The 27364-nt window shown below is 51.7% G+C and overlaps 9 protein-coding genes across 9 annotated transcripts; 3 read left to right on the plus strand and 6 right to left on the minus strand.

Moving 5' to 3' along the window:
- Positions 1–607: 607 nt before the first annotated feature.
- PODANS_3_7090 (uncharacterized protein) lies at positions 608–2254 on the minus strand (the record flags this gene model as incomplete). Its single annotated transcript, XM_001909476.1, has 2 exons — positions 608–1981; positions 2045–2254. The coding sequence occupies 2 exons, from the start codon at positions 2252–2254 to the stop codon at positions 608–610; spliced, it is 1584 nt and encodes a 527-aa protein (XP_001909511.1).
- A 2352-nt stretch (positions 2255–4606) lies between these two features.
- On the minus strand, positions 4607–5614 carry PODANS_3_7100 (uncharacterized protein; the record flags this gene model as incomplete). Its single annotated transcript, XM_001909477.1, has 1 exon — positions 4607–5614. One exon carries the CDS (start codon positions 5612–5614, stop codon positions 4607–4609), a length of 1008 nt encoding a protein of 335 aa, XP_001909512.1.
- A 496-nt stretch (positions 5615–6110) lies between these two features.
- PODANS_3_7110 (uncharacterized protein) lies at positions 6111–6880 on the plus strand (the record flags this gene model as incomplete). The annotated part of the gene is made up of 3 exons (XM_001909478.1): positions 6111–6197; positions 6292–6478; positions 6540–6880. 3 exons carry the CDS (start codon positions 6111–6113, stop codon positions 6878–6880), a joined length of 615 nt encoding a protein of 204 aa, XP_001909513.1.
- Positions 6881–7622: 742 nt separating this feature from the next.
- PODANS_3_7120 (uncharacterized protein) lies at positions 7623–8843 on the plus strand (the record flags this gene model as incomplete). Its single annotated transcript, XM_001909479.1, has 2 exons — positions 7623–7642; positions 7715–8843. 2 exons carry the CDS (start codon positions 7623–7625, stop codon positions 8841–8843), a joined length of 1149 nt encoding a protein of 382 aa, XP_001909514.1.
- Positions 8844–9219: 376 nt separating this feature from the next.
- On the minus strand, positions 9220–10603 carry PODANS_3_7130 (uncharacterized protein; the record flags this gene model as incomplete). The annotated part of the gene is made up of 2 exons (XM_001909480.1): positions 9220–9613; positions 9675–10603. The coding sequence occupies 2 exons, from the start codon at positions 10601–10603 to the stop codon at positions 9220–9222; spliced, it is 1323 nt and encodes a 440-aa protein (XP_001909515.1).
- A 1788-nt stretch (positions 10604–12391) lies between these two features.
- On the minus strand, positions 12392–13676 carry PODANS_3_7140 (uncharacterized protein; the record flags this gene model as incomplete). The annotated part of the gene is made up of 3 exons (XM_001909481.1): positions 12392–13461; positions 13522–13578; positions 13637–13676. The coding sequence occupies 3 exons, from the start codon at positions 13674–13676 to the stop codon at positions 12392–12394; spliced, it is 1167 nt and encodes a 388-aa protein (XP_001909516.1).
- A 1867-nt stretch (positions 13677–15543) lies between these two features.
- On the minus strand, positions 15544–16738 carry PODANS_3_7150 (uncharacterized protein; the record flags this gene model as incomplete). Its single annotated transcript, XM_001909482.1, has 4 exons — positions 15544–15995; positions 16052–16084; positions 16144–16578; positions 16645–16738. 4 exons carry the CDS (start codon positions 16736–16738, stop codon positions 15544–15546), a joined length of 1014 nt encoding a protein of 337 aa, XP_001909517.1.
- Positions 16739–20306: 3568 nt separating this feature from the next.
- Positions 20307–22779, plus strand: PODANS_3_7160 (uncharacterized protein; the record flags this gene model as incomplete). Its single annotated transcript, XM_001909483.1, has 3 exons — positions 20307–20390; positions 20449–22634; positions 22689–22779. 3 exons carry the CDS (start codon positions 20307–20309, stop codon positions 22777–22779), a joined length of 2361 nt encoding a protein of 786 aa, XP_001909518.1.
- A 2386-nt stretch (positions 22780–25165) lies between these two features.
- On the minus strand, positions 25166–25999 carry PODANS_3_7170 (uncharacterized protein; the record flags this gene model as incomplete). Its single annotated transcript, XM_001909484.1, has 1 exon — positions 25166–25999. The coding sequence occupies one exon, from the start codon at positions 25997–25999 to the stop codon at positions 25166–25168; it is 834 nt and encodes a 277-aa protein (XP_001909519.1).
- Between the last annotated feature and the right edge of the window lie 1365 nt (positions 26000–27364).

Genomic DNA, 27364 nt, shown 5'->3' on the forward strand with positions numbered 1-27364 from the left:
CGGCACCTTGCGGAGCTAGCTGGCTTCCTCACAGGCTCTCACTCAGCCCCTGAACGGGGACCGCTTCGCAGGATGCGGCTGCTGCGCGTCCCGAAAGAGTGGACTTGTTGCCCGGTCTTCTGGAACACTGAAACACTCCGACCGACCCGACGATATCCGCTGTGGTTTCATTCTCACAAGTCCCAAGCTCACTGAGGTGATGTTAAAGAAGCATATTATTACTTATTTCTCTAGCGCTACCAAAATGGCGGGACCTAACTCAAAAATGCCCCTTTTATAACCGATCATAAAGATCGTCGAGTGAACATCCTCAGCCGAGGAGTCGAGACAGGAGGTGACAACGTCCACGCTCCTCTTCACGGGGTAGGAATCAAATCACAATCTACCCAAGCACGACTCGGCTCCTCTCCGCCGGGCCACTCCCTTCCAAAATAAAAAGTGCCAGTTGAATCGAATTCAAGAGGCGACTCGTTGAGTCTTGTTTGGGTTCAACCAACGACTGCCCTATTCCAGACAGCCGGTCTGTGGTTTCCCCCATGTCTTGTGCTGCGATTCGAGCACATCACTCTTCTCCAAAAACACACTTGAATGTTGTTACAATGTTCCTTCACACCGCCATCATGGCCCAAGCGACCAGAGCCCAGGCCAAGGTAAACGCGACACCTCCTACTTTGCTGCCACCAGAGACCGTCTTTGGGGTCACCGTCTCAGCACTTGTCTCGCCAGTTGCGCTCCCGGTAGATCCAGGTACGACAGGCCGACCATCTTCGCCAGTCGCCACAGCACCTGTGTTGCCCGTGCTCGTCGGCTTGGGCGGGGCTGCCTTGTTTGCAAAGCCTATTCGCATGTTGCCGTTGTCGGCGTCGAACACAGAATAGACATTCTTGAGGAAAACATCCCCCATAATCCATTCGCCAGGCCGAAAACTAGGTAGTTCGATATAGCCATAGATACGGCTGAGACACTTGTCATCTTCGACTTGGGCCACCCAGTCCTTGGCTGGAATCTCATATGCGACACCTCCAAAAGTAACTTTGAAGGCCGTTTTGGTATCGCAGGGGACGATATACTCGGTGTAGGCCGGCTTCTCATCCAGTTTGGCCCCGGGAACGAGCTTGAAGAGCTCCGCGACGTCGGGCGGCGACCCAAAGATGTATGTTGTTCCGGTGTCGATGATGGCTTTTGTAGAGTTGAGTTTGGCCTGTTTTCCGTCGAACGCAAAACCCTCGATGGGAATGACCCACTCGCCCTTCGCCTTGTGCTCCGTCGTGACGTCGGCGTACTTGATCTCGCCGACATGCTTGGCCGGGTCAATGCCGCCGAAAGTGGCCTGGCCGTCGTTCACGCCGTCCGAATCTCTGTTCATGCTGATGGCAACGATCGGCTTGAGGGCGTTCTGTTGCCTGACCTCCTTGAAAAAACTCCCAGTGACAGAGTGGCCCATCCCCAGACCCAGAATGCCATCAAAGGCATAATGTCGCAGTTCTTCTGCAGTATGGTTGGCCACACCAAATTGAACATTGACAGTCTTCCCCGCCAGCACCATGTTATCCCATCCCACAACACCTGTGACATTACCTGTGCCATAGTTGATGAAGAAGTCATCAGCTTGATTGGGCTTCCAAGACGTTGATGCTGCCGTGTCGAATCTATCGTGAAGGCGGCAGGCATATTCCGTGCAGTCGGTTCCCATGACCCAAGTGTTGCCCGCACCGGTGTCCAAAAGCATATACAATGGCGTCTTCTGGGAGCCGAGCTCGACCCTGATAAAGTAAGAAAAGTCGGGCCCGTATTGATAGATGCCGGTGCTGCCCTCTGATATCGGCTTGATGGGGTGGGAAATAGGGTACTGGTTCCCTGGCACATAGTTCTTGTCGTCTTTCTGACTTCGGGCACGCACTGCAGGCGGTCCTCCGAACTTCTGGGCGACACGGGCAATAGCCACTGCTACACGGTCAAAAGGTTCAGACTCATCGTCAAGCTAGAAACACGGTCAATATCATGTCCGGTGGGCAATCAAGGCGACAGCTCAGGAGCGACATACAACTTGTCTTGGCCTTGCAACCAAAGGGAACGTGACCACCTCGCCGCCATTGGACCTCGCCGAGTGGCCGCCATGCTTCCGCGTCGTCTTGGTGAAAGGACCACAATGGCCGGTAGGATCGCATTGGTCGTCGGGAATGAACACAACAAAGGCGTTGGCAGCGGCAACCCAAAGTGCGAGCTTTGTAAGAAAAGACGTCGGCCTCAACATATTGAGAGATGATCCCCAAAATCCTCACCACACTCCCTCACCAACCTTTGCGGGACGTGGTCTCTCTCTGCCAACGGCTTTCCAAAAACTGATGTCGAAAAAACTTGGGCAGCCTCGATATCGGTGACAGATGACTGGCAACGGTCAAATGATCATTTGAGAGCGCCAGATCCGTCTTGCCGAGAGGGGAGGGTATTAAGAGGCGATTAACGATTAATTGGACAACATTGGAATTGTCGTCTAATGGTTCCTGCGGCCGAGAGTTGATGGAGACAGACGTAAACCGGACTTTTGTGATGGGGAAAAAGCAAACACCCAAAAATGACTATTCGCAGGCTATGCAAAAACGTTGAAGCTGAAAAATGACTTTGATAGGAAACTTGCTTGCTGGAAGATGCAAAACTATGCGGAAAGATCGGAAGAATGGGAAACGCGATGATGGGGCAATGGGCGAGATACACGAGAGACAGGAAGCCGATATTGAAACAAGCTCTTTGGAGGTATAAAGGAAGACCCCTCGAGCAATGATGGACACACCCCGAACAAACAGAAAGGAGATGTCGGATGGTGGAGAGAAAAAAAAAGAAGAGGAGGGTGGCGAGCGTGGGAATAAGAACAAGACATGGAAGGGAACGAGGCCAGATGCATTGTGGATGGAGCAGTCGGCCGCAACCACCCCTGCCTGCTCCTCTTTGGGGGGGCTTGCTGAGGGGGGGCGGACCCATGATGGTGTGCAGGAGACCAGGAGCAGTTCTGGGCTTCTTCCTGGCTCGATGTTAATTGTTGGCGATTGACATGGCTGTCAACCATTACCACCATAATATCCGCAGGTACCTGGGTAGCGAGAGATGATGGATGAGAGATATCTGCAACGTTGAGGGGAATGCTTCCCGATTGAGCTGGTTACCTGGCTATCTCTTGTATACTCATGGATGTCTTGAAATTGTCAGTTGCGGCTGCCCGCATTTTGCCCTGGAAGCCCTGGCTCTCGCTGGATGGGAAAGCGGAGTGTTTTCCTACGCTTACAACCCTCAAATACCGTTGAATACCGCCGTCTGCAACGCCAATTGAGCAAATGACCATTGCCTTTGGGGTCGTGGTGAAGCTCTTGGGAGCTTCTTGGAAAAATGTCTTGGTGTCTCTTCTCATCTCAAAAAAGCGACGATCTGCTCGAGAGTGGAGCCGCCCCTGTCCATGTCCAAATCATCTAGCCGCTGTCTGATTGGCGGCGGTCTCGAACAAGCTCTGCAGCGCTGCTCGGCGTCTGTGTGCCGCTTGTTTTCGAGGCTCCACCCAATTTGTCCCCCAGCTTTCCCGGTCTCTGCAAAAGACCCCGAAGCCGTCCGGACTGCCATTTGATTTCTTGACATCCCTTCCCGTCTGCAGTTCAGACAGTCAACATCTACCTCACTGTGTTCATGTCCTCTCCTGAGAATACGAGCTCCCACAGCAACCAACATAAGCCAGCACTTCTCTTTCTGGAAATTTCATTTTCAAGGATGCAATATTAGGAGGGTGGCAGTCGTGGGAAACGAATCTGACAAGGGGGAGCCGCCGGCCTGTGCGCCCCAGATAACGTCCTGAACCTGGATCCCTGCGTGGCGTCGGCCAAGATATCCACCAAGCAGCCAGCCTCGAACGAGCCAATCGGTCACACTCTTCTGCGCCTGTGTGAAGCATCACCACCACAACAGACTGATCCAGAGCCTCAGCTTGTCCTCTCCCATCCGGCCAGCTGAACAACAAGGCGGCTATCAATGTCTTGCTTTTGGCTGTTTGGCATCATGGCTTTTGACAACAACAAACAGTTTCATGTTTGACCATCGCGCTTGGCACGAGTCTGCGTAGGTGAAGGTCCCCTACCTAGATCAGCAGAGCCCCCTTCCTCGGTGGAGAATGGTAATTTCTAACAAATACCCATCATGACCTCATGGGCATGGTGTGTGATTACCCCACGAAAACGCCCAAGCTCGTCGTTAGGTAAGAGGGGAATGGTACATTGAAGCTGTCAGTTTCATTCACCTCTCTTTTGACAACGGTTGGACTCCCGGTTCGTATCAGGCTGAAGAAGTCGATATGCCTTCAGCTGGTCTGACGTGTCAGTTTACCTGATATCCCGCTGAGGGTCTCTCTGTATGAATAAGAAGTTTGGACCATCTTACCAGTCTATGGTATGGAGAGTTCTTTCCGCTCGTCTCCGGTTTTCTCGAAGCCGATCCGTTTGATAGTCATAGAGATCTGCCCGTTGGTGGAAATTCTCCTGTCTTCCACACCTGGACACGCGGACAGCAACGTCACCTCAACTCCCATCCTAAAACAATGGCTTTTTCCATCCGTAACGTAACTGTCTCATCAGCCGCGTACTCTGTCTGCTGATGGACTCCGATATGTCTCACACCACTCCACCGCCCTCCTCAACACCGCCTTGTCTGCCACCGCCGTCGTCTCCATCTCCAGCAGCTCCTTTTGAATCTCCAAAAACCTGGAATAAGCCTCCTCCGTCATGACACCCGCCGCTGCCAAAGTCGGCAAAAACACCCAGACAGACTCGTTTGACAACCGGAGAGATTCGACCAGATCCAACACCTTGGCTATCACCCCCGGTGCGTCCTTGTCACGGCCGAGGAGAAAAGACAGGAATGACCACCCTGATATGTCGGTGTGATTCTGAGCGCACCAAGTCTGGACTATTTCCAACAGCTTCCCACGGTTGAAGTTGTTGTTGCTGATGTTGACCAAAAACCTGGCGTGACACCAAGCGTAGTAGTTCCGGGGATGTCTCTCCCCAGCCACGCAGACAATCCTCTCGATATCACCCGTGACTTCAACTGACAGACCATACTTTGCGTACTGGGTGATGAGCCACCGCCGATGACTCCATAACACGGGGGATTTGGTGTGTCGGTGTAGTCTGCTTGTGAGGAGACTGTCTACCGTCCTCTTTTCTTGTTCCAACACCGTTCTATGGTCAGAGTTTTGCCTTTGCAATTCTGACTGGAGAAGTCGTTTTCTGGTGTTGGCTGCTGTGAGGTGCTCGGGGTCGAAGAGGAGGATGGTGAATGTGGCGGAGGATATGTCGTCTGAGCTGAAGAGGGAGGGGTCGGTTTGGTAGGCTCTGAGACGGGTTCGGGCGAAGAGGAAGGATTGGACTAGGGCGAGTTTGGAGATGGCGATGAAGTTGTTGTCTTTGAGGATGGTTTGGCCGGGGGGGAAGTGGAACTCTTTGAGGATTTCGATTTCGAGGAGGGCGGTGGATGGGGAGGAGGGGAGGGTGAGGGTTTGCGTTAGTTCTTCGTATACTTGTTGTAGGTTGACGGAGTTGAGGTTTGCGGCTATTTTTGGGTCTATGGCTCGGGACATTTTGAGCGGCTGTATTTGGGTTGCTGGTAAGAGCTTCAGGGATAGATTGAGTGTGAGATAGTCAGGTTGAGTGTGAGATGAGACTGGTGAGTTCAGGCTTGGCTTAAGGCTGCCTCGAGAGAAGGATGATATGTGAAAGAGGCGGGCAAAATAATCCAGCTGTACAGTAAGTGGTGTTTCTGAGCCTGAGTCCCATAAACTCCCCTTTCAAGACTGGATGTTAAAGATAGTAGGTGATTGGCCCAAGGTGAAGCCATCAAGCCCCCAAGCTGACCTTGTGAAAGCTACCTACTCCAACCCTAACCCTCTGCTAAACGCCACGCCACGTATCCCGCCTGTGGGTCTGAGCTGGCAGAGAGAGCTCCGTCATTGTCACGTTGATTTCTCTTCCCAAGGCTGACAGTCGAACCCCCCAACAAACAAAACATACTACGGACATGACCGCAACTTTAGACCGCTAGTTGTAAACCGACCAGCGCGCTCATACTCCCCAAAGATGCCATCTCTACTACTCATCATATTCGTCACCGAGCTGGTTGTCCAACTGGTCAACACCCTCGGCGCAACCACCATCAACGATTTGGTACGCTGGCCTTCTCTCTGCGATGCCCCCCCCCACCATGCCATGGCCGCCCTCGGCAAACGATCATATGCTGACAAGAAAAACCCATTGATAGCTATGGAGGATATACCTTACCCTGCCGACACCGCTCTCGTTAGAGTTTGCACAACAGCGCAGGAAGCAAAAAGAATACCTCGCCGTTCGACATGAGCTGAAGGCGACGAGCAGTCAAGACGAGTTTGCCAAGTGGGCGAAACTCAGGCGCCAGCATGACAAGCTGTTGGAGGATCTTGAGAAGAAGAGTAGGCGATCACTACATATGGGTTGGAAGGGACGCAGTTGCTAACTTCTTCGTTTCTACAGAGGCTTCGCTCGAGGCAGCCCGCACCAAGTTCGATCGAACCCTCACGACCACCCGCACGGTCTCGACCCGCAGCGTACAGTGGTTCCTCCCCTTCTGGTACAGCAAGGAGCCCATGTTCTGGCTCCCCTACGGCTGGTTCCCCTACTACGTCGAATGGTTCGCCTCTTTCCCCCGTGCGCCAATGGGTAGCGTCAGCATTGTGGTTTGGCAATGGGCTTGCACCGCCGTGATCGCTCTGATGATTGAGGCGGCCACAGCAGCTTTGGTGTATGTTGCTGCGAAGCAGTCACAAAAGATCAGGCAGCCTGTGCCAGCGCAGTCGGAAAAGAAAGATTCATGAATGGGACATATATGATGTTGCGAAGGTCAGGAAGACCATGACAGGATTACACATAGGCATGAAGCACAAACGAAAGTAGTAATGGATAGACAATAAAATGTCTCTCACAATTTGACGCAGATAATCTTCATGGCCGGAGCTGGAGTTCTGCAACACTACGTGAGATGACTCTTGGCAGAGTACTTGGGCTCGATCTAGGCTCCCTTTTGACTTCTGCGACCATGGGGAAAAGATTCGCAGAAGCTTCGAAAGTGCCAACTGGTATTGAAAGTGGGGGAGGTCAGTAGAATATCACGCGCGAAGAGGGATCGGGACTGAGATGAATCGTTGTGAGTATATTGATTGCTGTATTGGCACGATTGAAGAAACAAAGTCGGTTGCGAATGGTGTCCGTTACAGTCGCAGAAGCCGAAGAAAGTGGTTGGTTTGTGAGAAGGTAGAAAAGGTCAACAGAAATTCGCCAGTCAAAATTTATATTTTCCCTCCAAGGCTGCGTGCGGGTAAAAGTGGGTACGTTTGCCGAGACTGCCACCCAGCGGCAGCCTTGCATACAGTGGTGGGACACGACGGCATTCAACCCTTGGCTCGTCATTGAGCAATTGTCAGCCTCGTCAACCACCTGGCATCTTGGTGTCGCAAACAACAGATATCTTGACAACGGGGGTTTCCACAAACGCGCAGGCAAAACAACGGGAGAAATCGAATCGCGCATGCCGCCCGATCAACAAATACACCAGACAAGATGGCCATAGACTGGGGGACGTACGTGTATCTCTTTCTCTTTCTCCCACGCCCCCAAATCTACCTCTTAAGCTCCAGCTAACAAGTTAACAGCATCAAATCCCTCCTCATCTTCTTCGGCCCCCTCTTCCTGCCCAAAGCAATATCCTACTACCGCTCCATCCGCGCCGCCTCCCAAACCCACCGCCTCAAAATCATCCCCCTCTCCCCCTCCCTCACCCGCGCCATCGCCATCCTCTCCGCTGTGGCAACCACCTTCCTCCTCCGCGCCCTCCCAATCTTTTCCCCAGAAAACATCTTCGGCATCACCCAATCCCGCCTCCAGATCCCCACCGAAGTCTTGTTCAACCGATTATCCTCCCTCAGGGAACTGCACACCCTCACCCCGCTAGACCTCGCCCTCAAAGCAAAATTCACATCGCTCGAGTCAAGACTGTTGTACCTCCAGTTCGGACCGGATGTCCTAGGAAACTGCCCTTTTTGCAACAGCGACGATCCGACGAGTTATTTGTATTATGCCATCCCGAGTATTTTGACGCCCCATGTTTTTAATCTGGTGGTTATCACGCTGGTGACGTCGAGTTTGTTTTCGGGGGAAAAGGCGGCTGGTTGGCGGACCCCGGCGGCGATTGCGAGTGTGGTGGTGGCGGTGCTGGATTTGTATTTGACGAGCAGTTTTAACCATCAGTCTAACTCGAACAAACTACGGCTGCAGGATCTGGCTTTGTTTTTTTGGAGTTCGAGGCTGATGAGATTTATTTCTCTTGCCATGTTGGATATATTTCTTGCGTTGGCGATATATCTTACTGGGACGAACAGGGCGTTTGTCACGCCGCCATCACCGGCGGAGAGGATAGAGAGTGTCTTGAAGGGGTTGGGGAATATCAAGGGGAAACTGAATGCGGCGGGGGTGGTGAAGAATACGGTTACCAGGGATGAGGGGTTGAGGGGAAGGAGTAATGGGTATTGGGCGCATGAGGTGAGGTTGACGAGGGAGATGATGGAGGAGGAGGAGGTGGTGAGGGGGATGAATGATGCGCTGGAGAATAGGCTGGATGTGAGAAGTTTGGAGAGGGATGCGGAGGAGTATACTAGGGGGGTTTTGGGGGGGTTGATGGGGCTTAATAGTCCTACGGTGGCAAGCGGGGGGGAGGCGGTGCCGGGTACGCCAACTACTACGACGTCGTCGACGACAGCAGGTGGGCACGTTAAGGAGGAGTAGATGGTGGTATCTTGGGTAATGTATGATGATTTAGCGAGCGAGTTCTTTTGGCGTTTAAGGATAATATTAATTGTTATATCAAGAGAGTCTGGTGGTGATAAAGTGCTTCAAACCAGGTTGAATGCCTACAACACCTAACCCTTATAATTTCGAAAGATAAACACCAGCACTACAAAACTCATGTCTTTTGATCTGCCCAAACCCAACAAAAAGAACAACATGCCACATGCCATGAATAATCCATGTCTTTGATGCAATACCATGGTACTATAACTAACCTCCTCCGTTTCATGGATGCCTATATACAAACCAACTACCAATAAGCTATATATTGTTATCTTTCCCACCCGCTTCCCTTCTTCTTCTCTCACGAAATTCAGACACCCGGCCTCGTCCCCGCACTACTAGCACTATCCTTCCTCGACCCCTTGCCTCCCCCACCCACACCCGCCTCATCCACGCTCCTCTCCAAAAAGCTCGCCCAAAGGTCGCTCAAGCTCTCCCCTCTTTCTTTGGGTGTCGCCCCCGCAAGCGAAGCGTTCTGATCAGCAAAAAACTCGCTGTTCAACGCCGGCGAACTAGGCGTGCGATGGAACGGTGAGGTGGGAAGGCGCAAACCTCCTGAAGCGCCAGGGCGGGAGAGACCGGCTTTTTCGCGCTGTTCCTCGCTCCACCCGAGAAAGCCAGCCATGACCTGCAGGATCTGGAAGCGTTTGGGGTCTGAGCGGTCGAGGGTGAGGAATTGGAGGAAGTGGTTTGTTACTAGTTGTCTGTGGGAGATAATTAGTGGTTATCGATCGGCTGAGAGAGGTGTGGGGGGGGGGGGCATACTTGTCGATCATCTCCTCTGGCTTCGTCTTCTTGATGTACTTCAGTGCCTTGGTCAGGTGGTCGTTTAGAACGATGGCTTCGTGACGAAGTTTGCCAATGAGAAGGTTCTTTTCCTTGACCTCCTTTTCAAAGGGGGCGGTCCGTTCGAGTTCCTTGGAGAGGGTTTCCCTTGCTGCTTCGGCCTCGTTGGCTTTTTGCTCGGCTTCCTGAACGCGCTTCTTGAGGGATTGGACGAGCTCTTCATTTGCTTCGACAATGTCCCGGAGTTCCTTCTTGCGAGCGTCTTGGATCTCTTGGAGGGCTCGCTGAAGTCTATCCACCGCTTGGCTTTGGACGTCTCGGTCCCCGACGGCTCTTTCGTAGCCTTCTTTTGTGGAGAGCAATTCCTCTTCCAACTCGGAGACTTTCTCGGCGAGGAGTTCTCTTTGGGAGCGTTCTTCCATGGCGATGACCTCCCATTCTCCCATCGCGGTGGCTGTGCTTTCCAGTTCTTCTCTTAGCTTCTTGACCAGCCTGTCCAAGTCATCTTTTTCCCTGTGCCAATTTTGTTGAGACAGATTGGATCTGCTTCTCAGGCTTGTCAACTCCCGCCCTTGTTCCTGAACCTCTTGCTTCAGCTGCTCCGTCTCCTCCCTTTGGGACTCGATCTGTTGCGTGAGCTGGTCATTCTGCGCTTCTAATTCCTCCACCCGGTCCTTCGCCTCTTCCAGCTCGGCCTTGTCGCGCTTGAGGCGCTCGCCGAGGGTCTCTTTGATCTTCTCAACGCGACCGAGAAGGGTCTGGTATTGGGTTTCCGCATGGTCCTTGGCGGATTCGGATTCTTCGAGGTCGGCTTTCAGCTGGGTAATCTCTGTTGACTGAGCTTCCAATTGCTGGCGAAGCTTCTCTACCTCTTCTTGGAGAACCGAGTTATCTGGTGAGGAGGACATGGTGGCTTCCAGTTTGGTGTTGATGCTGGGTGGTTGCGGGGGCGTCGTCGTTTTCTCTGTTGGTTTGTGTTGGTGGCCGTTTGTGTCGGCATGACCGTTGGCTGGGGGTTCCTCCTCTGACTGTTCAGGCTCGGGCTCTTCCTCCGGCTCTACTGTTTTCTCGGGTTCGTCTTCTGGCTTCACAGATTCGAGTGCCTCGTCTGCTAGCGGAAAGGTGTGCTCGAGCTTATCTGGCGGCGGGGACAAGGGGCTGCCTGGCGCATTCTACCCAATGGGTTAGTACACCTTCAACGACATGAAACCCACGGTCCCGAGGCCGGTAGTAGGCAAGGGGAGGGGGCAAATGACCAGAGTTCCAAACATAGTAGGTTGCGCATACCAGAGTTTCTGGCTCTTGAGACCGGGCGCTCTCAACGCCATCCTTTTCTCCTGGTGGTGGCTCTCGTTGCTTCTGCGCCGCTACGCTGCTGCTGCTGTTGTTCCCGTTGCTACCCTTCCCGCCGTTGTTGGTGTTATTATTATTGTTGTTGGTGTTTTTCTTCTTCTTATTCCTGTTCTTCCTGCTAGGAGTGGTATTTGAAGATGCGGTCGAGGCGGGAACTAATGGTGGTGAATTACAACAATTGCATGATTAGCGCAAAATGCACGTCAAGGGGAGATCTAGGCCTCGTCATAGAAGAAGAAATAGGAAAAAAGACAAGATGGCAAGGTGATAGGTTCCGGTATATGCATGTATTGTAACAGAACATAATCGTAGGGTCTCCCCGTCGGACCAGTTGCGGTCTGGCCACTTGCACTCTTTCAGGCCCTTCGCTTGCTGGGCGGTGGTGCTACCCCCAGCAAAGCCCACATGGGGAACATACCTAGTGCTGTTGATTGGACAGGGCTGCCCTTCGGTGCGGAAGAAGAAGACATGGCTTCCGGGGCAGATTTTAGCAATTGGTCATGGAATCAATGCCCGGGGGATGATGAAGAGGAGCAGAAATGTGGCCCTATGTGTCTTATTTTGCCTGGCTGGCCGTGGAACAAGTACTTGTGTTGAAACAGCAAGGTAGAGCTCAGCGAGTGCCCGCCGTGTGCGCCGCAGCAAGCATCCCACTTCCATGAATTCCGATCCGTTGCTCCACGTCAGCTCGGCCTGTTCCTCGCCCTTGGAAGACAAGAGAACTGTTCCTTGCTCAGAAACAATGCATATTCTTACGTGTCATCTACAGGCCTGAGAAGCTAGCACGAGGTCCCCCAAGGAGGTTTTTAGTCAGGGCTTGCATCTTGATAAATGCTACCATGTTACAGCATGCAGCAGCCGCAGAGCGGCGCAAGAGACGGTGTTCACAGGTGGGGACCAATATTACGTAATCTTCAAGGTCACGGACCAATCGTGGGTTTTTTCACCAACTCCAGGTTCTGCCAGCCGCGAAGAAACTTTCCCTTTTTCTTCTTTACATATTTCACCCTTCCCCCCGAATATTCTTGGAATCCGCCCGCTGGTGCATTTATGTAACAGCAAATGTGGCGTTTTCATCTCTTGGGGAGAAGTAGACAAAACTATCCGCGCTTTATAATCCTGACATATCTCGAATTGATCGTGAAACATCAGTTCACCAAATGAGGGTGCCAGGTTCGCTTGGGGCGGACATGCTACTTCACCATGAAACTTGGTGTGTGAATGGTGTGTGAATTGTGATGTATTTAAAAATCAACTAAAAACTGGCCAACAATGCAATTTTTTCTGTCTTGAGTCGGGGTATCAAGTACTCTTCTCTTTGCCTATATTAGGTATTATGCCCCTCATGGCTTCGTCTTCTTGTTCCTCGTGCTGCTCCTTGTCCCCTTTCTGGGTGTGTCCTCCTTGGGCTCCTTGGCAGCCTTAGTCTTTTTGACCTTGGTCACCTTGGTCTCGACAACCGTCTCAACAACCTCTTCAATCTTCTCCTCAATCTTCTCCTCAACCTTTTCCTCGACGGCGGGAGGGGCCTCGATCTCCTTAGGAGCCTCCTCCTCGGCGGTTCCGTTCTCCAGTTGTGGCTTGGCCTCGGGAGCTTTGAGTTGAGGGATGTCAAACTCGTAGTCCATAAGATCCTTGAGCTTCTCAGCCCGCGCAAGCCGTCTCTGCTCCTCCTTTGTGATCTTGGCCTGCCATTGCGACTCGGAAAGCGGTCTTTCGAGCTGGTTGCCGGCCATCTTGTTCCAGGGGACGACCTTGAAGCGGCGGTTGGCGCCCTTGAAGAGGTCAGGGTGCACCTGCTCAGGCGGCACAACCTTGGCGGTAAGAATGTGGCCGAAGAGAAGGTACTTGTCCATGGTGCGCGCCGCGATATCGGCCACCTCAGCCTCCGCAAACTCAATGAAGGCACGATGACGGCTGGCGCCTGTCTTCTTGTTGCGCACAACTCTCAACTTGGTGATATCGCCGAATTGACCGAAGTACGCCCGGAGCTCGTGCTCGTAGAAACCGTGGGGGATGCGTCCGAGGTAAACGACGCCGGGGTTTCCACTGCTGACTGGGGTCTCCTTTTCCTTCTTCTCCTTCTTCGCCTTCTTGGACTTGGGGATCTTGCCGACATCCTGACCCTTCTGGAAGGTCTCGCTGATCCGCGTTGGCTGTTCCTCCTCGTTGTCGCTGTCAAGGGCCTCAACTAGGGCTTGGGTCTCAAGGTCGACCTCCTCGTCCTCCTCCTCAAAGTTCACAGTCTCTTCCTCGACTGGTTCCTCGACCTTCCTGGCCTTCTTGGTGGGCTTCTCCTCCTTTGTTGGCTTCTTCTCCTTCTTCAGCGCCGACTTCTTGGGGGCCTCCTCGGCGACAACGTCCTTGGCGGGCTTCTGCTTCTTGATGACGACGGGGGACGCATCCTCAGTAGCTGCGAAGAGATGGTTAGACAATTGTCGCTCCAAGACAAATATGGTGGGAGAAAACAAACCCTTGCGCTTCTCGGCCTTGGGGGTTCCGTTGGCGGCCTTCTTCTCCGTGGCAGAAGCTGTGAACCAACTCATTAGTATTCAGTTGTTTGTTTGCCGGATTTTGAATGAACAAACCCTTCGCCTTACGGCTTGCACCGTTAACTGTTCTGGCCATTGTGAATGTTGATGATTGTGTGGGTTGCAGAACAGGATTGTTGCTGGGGCGGGCGCAAAAGTGCAATCCAATGGCTCCGTCCAGCGCTTCACCTCCAGAAAATTTCTGGATTCTGCCAGTGCGACCGCATCCTGGAAGGCGGTGAATTGCCAAGCTCTCTGGTCCCACCTTTAGCTGCACCCCTTGACCCACTCATGTTCACCCCTTCAACCTCACTCTTGTCGACAGCTTCAATAACAGCCGATACAATACTATTTGGGGCCTTGTCAATATTGTATGTTCCGTGAACCCAGAACTCGTCAGTTTCAGCTGGTATCGTCAGCAACCATTATACCGTGACGGACAGTTTCCCTTCCATTATCCCGTTGCTCAACTCTCTTCTCACCCTTCTCAGACCATTCCTCATACCAAACCACATCCTTACAATCCACACTAGCACCTAGCTCATACCACGGGGGCTCAGGCGTCTCTTCACTGCCAGAGAATTGCAGTAGTCAAATCATGCCTATGCCTTGTATTTTGGTTGAAGATACTGCTCGTCCACAGCCTTAGTATCGGTTGCATGCTGAACAAGCTTGTGCTCAAGGATACAGTCTTTACAGTCTTGGAGATAAAGAGTGAAGGACGATGCTAGAAAACTCCATCCTGGTGTTTGGTAAGCTACTGTTTTTCGCTATAAAAATTGTCTGGCATTGGGTGGTGTCGGTATAGGCAACTTCGTCTTTATTGTCTTGAAGAAATCTTGTGTTTTGATGACACTAACTGCAGGACAAATTACAAGGGGGCGGCAGGATTTGAGCATCTTCGCCGAGCATCAATGGCTGCACAACTTCGGTAGATGTTATCTCGGGTTTAATCTCAATCACCGTGCTAATATCGGGTAAGAAAGTCACATGAGAAGAAGAATGGAAATAGGGGCTTGGACCTCAGTATTGAATGGAATTGGTTCATGGGGTCATGTAGTTCTCCTGGATCTACTCTTCCGGAGCCATGGCGAGAATACCCTCCAACACTGATTATCAACCGTGAGGCACAGTCGTATGTTTGTGAATGATCTTTACCAGTAATTCCAGCTCATGTTGTACCAGAACGTTTGGTTTATGCTATCAAGACAGATGCATGGAACCTGAGCTACGGAGTATAGCGCAGCTCATGCGATCTGCGCATCACCTTCTTGGGCAGCATGATACCTTTCCAACAGATGTACGGCATATTTTCCTTCATCGTGTTTGTTGCCATTGCCTAGCAAGCTTGTCGCCAAGGCGAGTACTCCCTCGTTTCCAGGTTACCAAATGTATCACCATCAACACCCCCAATCTCACGATCATGTATTGAGAACGGTCACCCTTCTCTCCTTGATCCGCAGTTGCATCAAGCTCATGCCATCGAGTTTCCGGTGTCTGCTGAAGCTCTGTTATCCCTGGTGAAACTGGAAGTTCGCAAATTTCACCAGTTGTCGAGTTTGGATCCTTCTTGGCCTGTCTATGCGGCTTGGCAGTCAAAGAGTCCCCGTGAAGCTGTGCCTTGTCCCATATGCCATTGTCGGCCCTTCGCTTCCTTAGCCTTCTTCGAATCAGATAGGCTACAACTCCAAAGAGAATGAACGCTGCTATCATGGAGCCCACGACGACTCCGATCAAGGCACTTCTGCCTAATGTGCCTGCATCGTCATTTGAGTTGGATCCGGTGACTTCGAGGGTTAGAATAATTGCTCTCAGTCATATGAGGCGGCACAGCCATTCCCGTCATTTGTGCATAACACCCCCTTCATTATGTTCAACCTATTCTGAGCGTTACCATCCTCATTTACCCTCCTGCCCTTAAACCTTTCTCCAGTCATGATACAGAGCCACCGACTCTCAACTCTTCAAAGCATTTCACCCCTCCCACCCCCCTCCCTCTTCTCGAAATGAGCACAACCACCATCCAGTTCATACCTCGGAAGGCCCTGACTTCCCTGAAGCTCCTTCGACATGGGCGATATAGGAAGCTCTGTCGAGTCAGAACCAAGTGGAAGCTCCCGGAAACCTGAGTCCGGTAGCTCTCGAAGCCAAGAATTTGGCAGCTCTTGCGGGGATGTTTTTGGTTTGACGGGTATAGAGTCGCCATGTAGCTGTGCCTTTCCCCAGACCTCATCTTTCCCGTCGTTTGCGTCTTCGGTTCGAGGAATGGGTTCTTTTTTCCGCCGGCGTCGTATCATGAAGGCAATGGCACCCAAGAGGAGGAGTCCGCCTATTACTGAGCCTACTATCACACCGATGAGGGAGCTTCTGTTTAGTGTAGTTGGGGTTCCGGATTGGTCGAGCTCGAGTTCTGAGACTTTGGGGTTTCGTTAGAATGTTATCTGGCAGTGTGGTTGGTGGGTGGTTACTTACCAGACTGTGTGGCAGTTGCGGAGGTGCTAGTAGCTAGACGTGTTGGCGTTAGATGATGAAGCATGGCGTTGGAATAGAGTAGACCAACTTACATGATGATAGACTCGTAGTGGTAGCATTGCTGAAGGTGGTCGAAGTTGTTTCCTGGGGATCAGTAAGGTTGAAGGACTTCAGATTGGGTAGAATCTGTGTGACTGTCTCCAAAAACGAAGTGATGCTATTCGGGCCCAGTAATGTTTGTTTCCAGTAGGTCTTTGTTACAGTGTCAAAGTAATCGGCGGGAAACTCAATCATCTTGGTCGGTCCACTGGTAGCTGATATCGGGATCGCCGGCAAGGCTTCGCAGTAGTCCAGCCATGGTTGAAAGTTTGGCTTGATGTAACCCTTCTCGATCTCTGAATACTTGGTGTCATTCGAGTTATCCTTGATACAAGCGGTACAATTCCCGAAGATTGAAAGAAAGGCTGCGTCTTTTGAACACAGTTCTGCAGTTTTGACGAGCCTTTGGGCTTCCATATATGCGCTATCTAATGACATTCCGGGATTCGCATTAGATACGCCATTTCTTCTCCAATTCAAGATCCAAAACTTACCGCAGAGTGAGAAGCACATAGCTGGCAGCAACTGAGATCCCTCACCCTCTTGCCGTGCTTGTAAGCCCATAGGCGATAGCTGTCGTTTTCCCATTTCATTGGGGGTGAGAGGGCTTGTTGCGGGGTTGATGAAACTTGAGAACAGAAGGAAGGGAGAGATGGTACCGCTTACTAGGGAAACAGCATGAGCTGAAATATATGGCCAGAATACTACTTATCTCGCTGTGATCGTCGAATTCAGCTGCATGCAGAACGAGATGCCATTTCAGTCACGATGCATCATACATGTAAATACTCCAGCAAAGTGCAGTTTTTGGGCACAGCCTCGTCCAAGTGATCGACACTTACCTGAAATTACTGTACAACCTCGCCTGCCATTGCATGAAGATGTTGTAGATATCCAGCCAGTGGCATACCCTTATAATTTGCCGAACGGCTGTATTGTCTGCATTTACTTTCTCGTTTCCAATCAATCCAGGTCTTGGCAACAGAGCAGTTGACCCCTTGGTTGTCGCTCTATGGCGGCCTAGGCCGTGGGCTTGAATGTACCTGACGCTGATGCTGTTCTGGTTAGGCATTTGGATATCACACTCTTTGGCTCATACCTGAATGCTCGAATGCGAAAGCCTTGCTTCGTATTTACTCATATGTTTGGGTTTAGACCTTTCTTGTATGCTCATAACCCCTGTCATCACCGTGTTTGCTATTATCATTATCATCAGCTCAACCATTTCCTCCCTCATTGCGCAGGTCATACCGACCTCCTCTCCTTTCTCAACTTCTCCCCACCCCCATCAAGCTCATACCTCGGAAGATCAAACGTCTTCTCCAACTCCACGACCCCCGTAGAAACCACCAACTCCCTCAATACCCTTATTTCCCTCAGCTCACAAAGCTCCCGCAAGTCACGAAGCTCACGGAGAGCACGAAGTTCGCCCATCTCGGCATATGAAAGCCCTCTTGGCGATCCTCGAGATGATGTATCGGCCGCAAGCTCTCGAAGCCATGTGTCTAGCACTTCCGCTGGTGGCACCCTTTGGTGTGAGTGATTTGCTGTGAAGTTGAGCCTTGCCACTAGGCCAGGTATCAGAGCTTGATGGTGTTTTGCTTCGTTGCCGTTGTGAACGGATCAGGTATATGATGCCCCCTAGGAGAAATAGTACTGCTATGACTGAGCCCGCGATGATTCCAGTAAGGGTTGGAGTGTCTAGTGAGCTTGGGATAGGAGGAGTTGAAGAGGTTGAGGTGGGGGGCCCGGAGAGATTTGTACGAGAATTGCCAGATGTATTTGGGGCCAGAGTGCTCTCCGAGTTTGAGGCAGAAATACCTGGTGAGTGTGAAGCGGTGGTTTCTGGGGACTTTGAAGCGGTGGTTTCTGGGGAGTTTGAAGCGCCATTTCCAGAGGTATTTGAGGCAGGGGCTCGTATTGCTGTCGAGAAGCTTGTTTCAATGATTTTACCTCCGGCTTGAGACATGTTAGGACTCGAAAAAGAAAATGTGATAAAGGGGTACTTACCCAGTGCAAAGGGAGACGCTGAGGAGCTAGCTTATTGATCGATATATGTCAGATAACAATGGGACCAAACCCGTGGTACTGGCGCTGACATACAGGATAATGGAGCAGTGCCTCTGGCGTTGGTTGGGCTGCTCCTGGGGAACTTGCAAGAGTGGGAGGAGAAGACGGCTCGCTAGGTAACGGAACGTCGGTTGTGATACTATTTATGCTTATACCAGTGGATGGTGCAATGGGCTATTCGTTAGGAGGCGGTGTGCTGGGTATGGGTGCTGCCCTGGGTGTTTGGGGTGAAGTGGCGGGACTGATGTCGATGACAGGTTTGTCCGTACTTTCAGGGACCTTAACGATGGTCGCTGGGGTGATTGGTGTGCTGGTTGGCATATCGGTGCTGGTCATGTACTGAACGGGTGGTAATGATTCGTAGTAATCCAACCACGGTTGGAAAGTAGGCGTGAGATATTCTCTTTCCGCAACCCCGTACATGCCATAGTCGCTCATGTCACGAATACACATTCTACAGTCATTGTATGAGCTGTAGAACACAGAGTCCTCTTCGCACAACTCTGGATCTTTGCCAACCCTCTGCGCCTCAAGATAGGCACTATCTATTGATATATTAGTACTGTATTTTTTTTTTTCGTGAGCCTAGAGCCACTCACCGCAGACTGAGAAGCAGGGAGCTGGCACATGAATAATGCCGTCAGTGCACTGTCTCGTCCGCAAATTCACGGATCGCCCCCTCGGGCCTTTCGTCCCAACCTCGTGCTCCATAGAAGATGCGCCTAGGCCTGCTACAAGAGATGATGGGGGGCCTGGTTATGTTAGAATGAGATACAGGAAGACAGAGAAGGGACTGCAACACACTAGATATATAATGCGAAACTGCCGCCTTGAACATGTATAGCCCCCAAGTACGTATGCGGTGTTGGGGCGGATTTTCGACGAGACGCTGAAATAAATTGCGGTGATACTACATCACCCAACCTCCATTCTACCGGCATTGGAATATGTGATGTGCAAAACTGCAAATACCTGTAAGTGCTTCCACAACCCTCGTATAATGGGAACAGCCTTCTCCTGATGTCAGTATTCACTTGTACGGCCTTGCAACCTTGGACGAGGAGTGTCCGAGTGATGACAGGAGAGAGGCTTGGCTGTAAGCCCAGCATAAATGAAAACTTGCAACCATTTCATCCCTTCGGCTCAGCTGATCTTCTGGGAAACAGAGAGTTATTCGCTTCCGAGGATGCAGTTGCTGTCAATGCTGTGGTTACAAAGATCGAGTGCAGTCGATTTTCGACTTGGACTGTAAGTGCGTCTATAACCCCATGGCTTGGCACATCGATAGTTGATATACCCATCCTGCGGACTGCACCGGGTTTGTGCTTTTGGTGAGAGACGCGTATCTCATCTCTCCTGTGACAATATCAGGCCCTTGATGCCACAAATAAAGAGGGAGAAGTCTCATCCAGGTTTTGTCGCGATGAAGTGGCACTGATGTTGGGCCACAAGGCTGCAGTCGAGCACTGTGTCCGCCATTGGGTATCTGAGATCGTTTGGTGCCTTAATGATGGTCGGCAGCTGATAAGATGTCTGAGCTTGACACGAGGATTGAAGACAATTGGTAAAAGCCGTCTCTTGGTGATGAGACGAGGTGCAAGCTCCGAGGTGCAGACCCCTTGCATCACCTGAGCATGCAGGCTGTCCGCCGGTGCTGGGCTGGCATTTCTCTGGATCGACCGGGCCGCTGCACACTCTTTCCGTGCACCATTCAAGCTTCTGCGTTGTTTCACTCAACTCACCCTCGACGAAAACTCGGGCGCTCGTTTGCGTGTTCACAATTCGCCTTTTTCTCGACGTCTCTTTTCCGCTGTGTCGCTGACCGACTTTTGCATCTTTTTCCTGTTCTATACCCCACAAGCCTCTTTTTCCCCTCTCGTAGTTTTTGCCAAGCATTCTCGGATCTCGAAACCAACGTGATGCATCTCACAAACTGAAGAACAGGCGCAGCCACCTCTCGTGAGACGCGTGTCCACTGAAAGATTGATTCAAGGACACCCCTTACCAGTTGTCTCCAACCAGCTTATTAACTCGCTCGAGGGACAAAGAATACTCCAAGTCGCTTCGGCGCCCGCGCGCATTCACCATGGCCGACGAGGAACAGCCCAAGAAGAAGAGCTTCTGGGGGCTCTTACGGGCGAAGAGCACTGCCAGTAAAATATCCAAATTTGTATGCTTCTTCACATCTCTCGACAGACCGATGTGTGTACTAACATGATTTGAATAAGCTGGAGAAAGACCCACAACGAAGGGCAAGCACTGGGGAAGTGTACCGCCAGCGGAGGCAATCAGAGCCCGTCATCTCAGAGTTGAGGCCATCTGCCTCACGTCGGAGACCAAGGCGGACCAACCCGGATGCAACCAAGGGGAAAGGCCGGGAGGATACATACGGCCCTTCCCACGATGCCGGACCCCTGACGGAATGGCCGCCCTCCGGCATGTCTAGCACCGAAGAGCTGACGCTGGGTCCGGCAATGCAGCTCATCTCGAGAGGAGTCCCCGCTTTCAAGGGACACAAACGCCCAATACCGCATGTCTCGGATCACTACTATGCCATGTTCGCAACAGTAGCCGGAAACCGTGGCGAGGAGACGGACGCTGCTAACCATCATGACTCCATGACACAGCTCATGACCCTGTGCCTTTTGGGTTCAGGCCCGGCAACTTACCCGTGGGAGACGCTTGAACAACCCAGTTATTCATTCTGCTTTGGAAGACGCCCAGGGACCATCACTCTCAACCATTGGGCATCACTCGCGAGCGTCCTCCCAACAACTATCCCGTTGCGCGACTCAGGCATTGAGCCACGAGAGGTTGACCTCGAGACCATCTTTGCACGCATCAGAGATTTGGAAAGGGGACTGGAGGACGATGATGAGGACCTGATGTACAAAAACCTTTACCGGAGGCTACTCAGAGACCCAGACAAGCACAGAAGCCCACACAAGACACTGGACACGCAAATTATGGACTTGTTCATGGTGCTCTCACGACCTGATTGGATCGATTTTACCAATCTAAAAAATCAGGTGGCGACCAAGTTCATCTTCGACACCAGTGCTGCCAACGCTGAGCAATATCGAAAGTTCTTCCACCAGCTCCTCCTGAGCATTGAGTTAGATCTTCGAATCAATTCCAGACACCACATGACCGATGCCAGAGAGAGGTTACTAGCCCAAATACCACCAACGATACAATGGAGCCTCGCCCTTGCTCGACGATGGCGCGAGAACGTCCGCGTGGAGGCCTACGGTCCAACACCCGACGATACCCGCCTCCGCTTCAAACTCAAACGTCGTCAAGTCAAGATGCTTAAGCGTTTCGCCCAAATGATGAAGTGGCCCAATCTTTCCGAAACCCTGCGTGAGCTCAAACAACGAGATGAAGACTGCGTCCTCGATCTTGTCAGCTCCCACGCCATGGCCTTCTTCAGCGGGCTTGTCCTCCCGGGCCCTACTTTCCCTTTTCTTATAATGAATTCCCTACTTGACATTGATCCAGACAGAGCCACTGACGATCTGGCTCTACTGACTCACATTCACCCCAGCTGTGGCTTCCAGTACCGTAACAGTTATACTTACTGGACCGCCACTTCCATCGTAGGCAAAGTACTCGCACCTACCTGCCGCTCATTAGGAGGCTGGGTCGGGCCGGCTCGTCCAACTGGCGATCTTGCCCGCTCTCAAATAGCACGTATTCGATCCCGACGACCCCCTAACAAGGTAACGCCGGAGGATATCCGGTCTATGTCTGAGCGGTCTGATCCCCTCGGCCCCCCAACACAAGTCTTCCCAGTCAGCGAATATGCCCTGGTAGCCCCCGACCGCGACGAAGACGGCTACCTTGCCGATCTAGTCCGCATCGAACTCCTCAACCTCCGTCCTGTCGGACCAAACAATAACACCCGCCCCAACACTCCTCGATCAACCAATACCAAGTCCGACACCTCCAGCCCACCAAAGTGGTACGACGCCAGCATCCAATTCGCCATCGATGGTGTTTCCTGGCCTTTACGACTCACCTTTGACGTGAGCTTCATCAGCGCCTGGCCTTGTACCGACGGTCCTCATCCATTGTTCTTCGACTATGTATATACACCAGTCAAAGCGGATGAGTTGGTCAAAGTGCGAGACTGGCCTGGGGTGTTTGGAACCGGGGCAGGAACTCACAGTCATGGGCAGAACGAGAGAAACGCGAGGAGCTTATCGCCCACGACCCCTGGACAGGGGGCAAGTGGCGGACATAACAACCAAGGGAGAACGGGGGTGTCAAGTCCGAGTACTTTGAGTGGCGGGGATGATGAGAAGGTGCTGGTGGTGGAGGCATTTGGGGTGCCGGATAATGAGGTTCTGGCTAGGGCTTGGTGCGCGCATTGGGGATTGAGTGCGGTTGTGGCGGATTTGGGGAAGACCTGGTATGTTTTTATCTCTTACAGTTACTATTCCATGTGGTGCTAATATGGGTATAGTATGGCCTGTGCAATCAGAGAGGCATACGCAGCTACAGTCACGGTAGTGATCTTGGTGGACGATGACCAAGATAACCGACGGGATGATTAGACAATCGGAAGGGAGAGGGTATCAAATCAGTCAGGGTGGAGATATAACAACAAAACCTTTCTTTAATTTTTAAGACGAGCAAGCGGAAGAATGATATCCAAGAATTAGGGAGAGAGGGGGAATTTAGTTTGACATTTTCAAGGTCAGGAGCGAGGATCATTGGCCAGGTGCTATGGTTCAGTTAGGGAGCGTGGAGCAATTTGTTTCTTTTTGATTTTTGATGTATTTACGGTAGCTAGCATTGCGTTTTTTGGTTCGGTTATTTGGCTTGATATCTTGTAATAGATGAGCACAGAAGGAAGGGGATGAAAAGCAATACCCTGTTGGAACTTGGCTCTTTTGACCTTAAACTTGCTTATACCTGGGAGAACATGCTCAGGTGAGCCGTCAAGTGCTTATATACTCATCCATTAAGCTTTAAACGGAACCATTTCACCACCCCAGCTCAGCTTTGTTAGCTCTCGCCCTGCATTTTAGCCAGCCATCTCAGTTATCAAATGACACGAATGGGATACCAGGCTTTCCAGCATAGCCACTCTTGGAAGTTTGTCACATCTTTCACTTTTGCTACCAACTCACCCACTCATCAGTCCACACCACGCGTCCCCCTTACTAACAGGACAAAAAAGCATGTGCAAAGTGTGCAAATGGATATCTCGAACAAAAGTACCGGGCATTCAACATTGCCCGGATGCCCGGATGCCTAGGTAGCTTACACGTGCGAACCAAGAGCTGAACAACCCATTCGAGTGGGATGACTGATGTCGATAGGTAATACGCACCCAATCAATCTGATAATATCCATCAGTTGCTGTGCCTTATTCAGCTTGCCCTGTCATCCATCGCCTTACTTCCATGCAGCTCTCCAGTTGCGCCTTCCTTCGGTATCGCCACATCCAAAGAAACAGATAGAACAGACCGGTTTCTATTATGAGCGGTCAACAAGTCATGGTGTGTGTCACGGTCACAAGGACTTGGGCAAGAAGGAAACCCTAGGTAGGTACTCGGGCGGTCAAAAAGGAAAGTGCCTCCGCGGAAGACGGGAAGGGGCGAGCTGGGGAAGCAAGCACAAAATTTTCACTTTTTCACTTGTATAGAAAGAGCACTTTCCCACGATCGTACCTACCCGACGCAACTGCTTGACTATCTGCAGAAATTTTCACTTTGCTCTTTCTACTCACTTTTCCATTTTGCAAAGCCATGTGTCAAAGGATTTTGATTTCCCAGCGTCATCATTCGTTACCTACAGCCTATGTCCGAAGAGGTCCGCGGAACCTTTTTCAGTCCACATCCTTCCGGCCTCAGACATGAGGCCTTCCTTCCTCCACATAGTCGGATACCAAATTCCACCCACCTGACGGAGAAACTCGAGAGAGGACAACCGAAACAACCCGGACACAATATTCCCTCACCATCCTGCCCCCATCGGCCCGAGGGAAGAAACGAATCCAAAAAAAGACCAGCTTTCGAAGAAGCGAAAAAGACCCCGTCCAAATACCCCGTCGATACACCGCCAAAATCATAACGTCATCATAAACCCGTCTGTCTTCCCCATCCTGATTTCCAAATCGACCAAATTCCAACTACCGACCTCCCATCCGACCTCCCCTCCCTGCATCACCCCAACCCTCATCCGATTCGAAACACGTACACGCGGTCCCAGCACATCGGTTCAATCAAGCCCATCCCGCCCAAGGCAGACTTCCACCTTGTCCTCCTCAAAATCAGCCTTGCCAACCCGTCTGTCAAACCACACAATACCACACAACGCTAGAGACATGAAGGGAAAGATATGCAAGTCATCCGATAGCCACACTATCAAACTGCATGGTTCGGTTTCCTGCATTTTTGGGTTTTTCATAAAAACGTATAAGTGATGAGATGAAACAGGAAATAGTCAAATAGGTGGAGAGTCTCAACCCCGAATTTCCAAATTCTTGACCACAAAGAAAATTCCATCAACCCCTGTCACGGCCCCCAAACCCAACAGTCATCCAAGAGACCCGAAAAGAGGACAGTATTTGTCTCAATCCCCGGGCCCGGAGTTATGCCAAGTCGGAGAAGAGTGGAGTTCCGTCCGGCCGGCCCCACGTCGAGCGATCAAACCCGGTCCAACCGAGATCCGACTCGCGCTTTGCGTGGCGCAAGGAGACGCGTTGTTTTAACGCGAAGCTAGGCAGCAGCCACCTTCTTCCTTGTTTCTTCTTTTTTGTTTTTTTGTTTTGTTTATTCAACGGATCAGGATGCAGTTGGAAGACATGAGAGAACTTGTTAAGACCAGATTGTTCGCAAGACGGCGGTTTTCGCCCTCGTGATGTGAACTAAACCAGGTAAGTGAACAGTCCCCTATCGTCTCGACCGATATCCCGAGCCTTGAGAGTATATTTCAATCCATTCGATGCCGACTCGACGAATTTCTCGATGGTCGTGAGATTGATGAAGACGATGACGGCGGAGCCGCGCCTGGCGTCCCTGGGATCTGGAGTTGTGGCGGCAACTCATCGAACTGCATCGCGAGGCGATACGTGTGTTCGGGAATCAGACGCTGCCTATACATATGTTCGACGACGTGGAAGTCTGGACGCATATGGTCGCTTGTCACCGGCTCGAAATCAATATGCAAGCGGATATGCTGCATGCGCTCGTAAAATCTGGGATACAGGTCGCTAGGGGACTCGGCGACGAAGGGGTAGTCATCGCAGAACCAGCAACGAGACTGCACAGGCAACTTCTCTCTCAAGTGGCGGACATGGTGTTCAATCCAACCAACTTCGTCATCAAGTCGAAATGTTGCCGAACAGCCCTTGAGCTCACTGAATTCGCACCACAGCTCACCAGTCTGCTGCGTCCAATTGGTAGGAGCTGGTGGCGCCGCAATACTTCTTCGTCCAGACGCTATCGAAGTTCTGCCTACCGAGCTCTGGTCATCCCATCGGCTGAATACAGATGCTGTACTGGACTGCATCGTGGATGTAGTGGTATATGCTCGTGACGCAACACTCGGCGCTGCTGTATATGACGATTGGACGTCAGAATTGGTATGGTCAAACTCAGAACCATCTGGCAAGTCACCGCTGACTATCGAGACTGCATATCGGGGAGTCTCAACACCGACACTGTATGGGTTCTGGGAATAGCCGTACACTCCAGTGTAGTCGCTCGAAGGATACGTGCGAAGAAAGTTGTGAATCTCGTTGGGATCAAAACCAGGGCCAGCCATGGTGGTAATGGCCGATGCGCCGGGGTGGCGGTGACAGACAAGCTTAAGAAAGAGGGGGAGCGAGTGCTCTGTGAGGGGTGTTGGGGGTCTCAATTGGCGGGGGCTGGCGAGGTCCAATGGGTGAGCAGGGGGCTTATTCCTTCACTCAGCTATGTGCTGATTGCCGTTGACCGATCCGATTCAAATCGCAAGCTGCTGCAGTCCTTGGGAAGTCCTACTGCAAGTAATTGCCAACACGCAGGCAAGGGACCAAGCAAGTGTTCTTGGTTCCAAACCCTACGCAGTTAGCTGGGCGTCGAGGCGAGCAGGTGTTGGGTGGTATCAAGTGTGCTATCGCGGATTCGAGCGCAAAGCCGCACAGCTACGGCACAGGAGGGGCCGGTATTGAAACGGCACAAGGGAACCGAGACGGAGCTGACGTCGTACAGATGCGATGTTGGCGGTGTTTTCTTGCTGTGTTGATGGAGCAATATGTGGTGGGCGTTTCCCAGCAAGAGAGAGAACGGTGGGATGGGGGATGTTTTGGAAAAGAGAAGCGGGAACTTGGGTCTGATAAGACTGGATGGAAATGAGGGGCAGCTGTGAAGAGTGCGGGTGGTGTTGTTGAATGGTATTTGGGGCCGAGCTGTGATGTGTGGGTGGCGCCTGTCAATTTTGGAAATGACATTTCACTCAGGATAAGCAGTCACGTCCGCGTTTCCGGGAGTTCCAGGATGTTATCAACTTTTCCATTTCCACTTCAACGCAACATCGACCGCTACATCGATCAACACCAGTCACGTTTTTCGTTCTCGTTCCTCTTACAGACGCGGCATGATCCATCCAGCTACATGGAGTCCTTGCATCGTTTCTGCTGCATGCAGACACCATCTGCCGGAGCCCACACCACCCTCGAGGCCTGGAGCCATGCATTTCTGGGTCGAGGTGTTAAGATGCTCTTTGCTATCTTGTGGCTTCTCTGCCACTTCTGTTCATGTCTCGACCGCCATTTCCTCACAGTCGTCATTATTTAGAGGGTCATCTCGACCTCAAGCTTGACGAATGATTCACGCGGGTAAAAACCACATAGCTTGAGTCCATACAAGCGACGCAGCATGCCGCAGTAGCCCTTGGCCAAATTCTTACTGCAGCCACCGCTCCGCTTCAACTCACTGGCTACCACTCTCTCATGCTGCCAGCTGCAGCTTATCCGCAGAGCTGATGACCTTGGCCAGGACGGGACGGATGCCATCTGCATGGTTTAACCAGTCATTCAGTAGCCTTTGACCGATTTCAATCCCACCAACCGAGTCATATATTTCATATACCAACGCATTGTTGCTTTGCGGTATGCTCCAGATGGACAGAGCTCTACTGGAAGATGGG

The sequence above is a fragment of the Podospora anserina genome, chromosome 3, assembly GCF_000226545.1.
Source record: "Podospora anserina S mat+ genomic DNA chromosome 3, supercontig 2".
In the NCBI taxonomy this organism is placed as follows: domain Eukaryota; kingdom Fungi; phylum Ascomycota; class Sordariomycetes; order Sordariales; family Podosporaceae; genus Podospora; species Podospora anserina.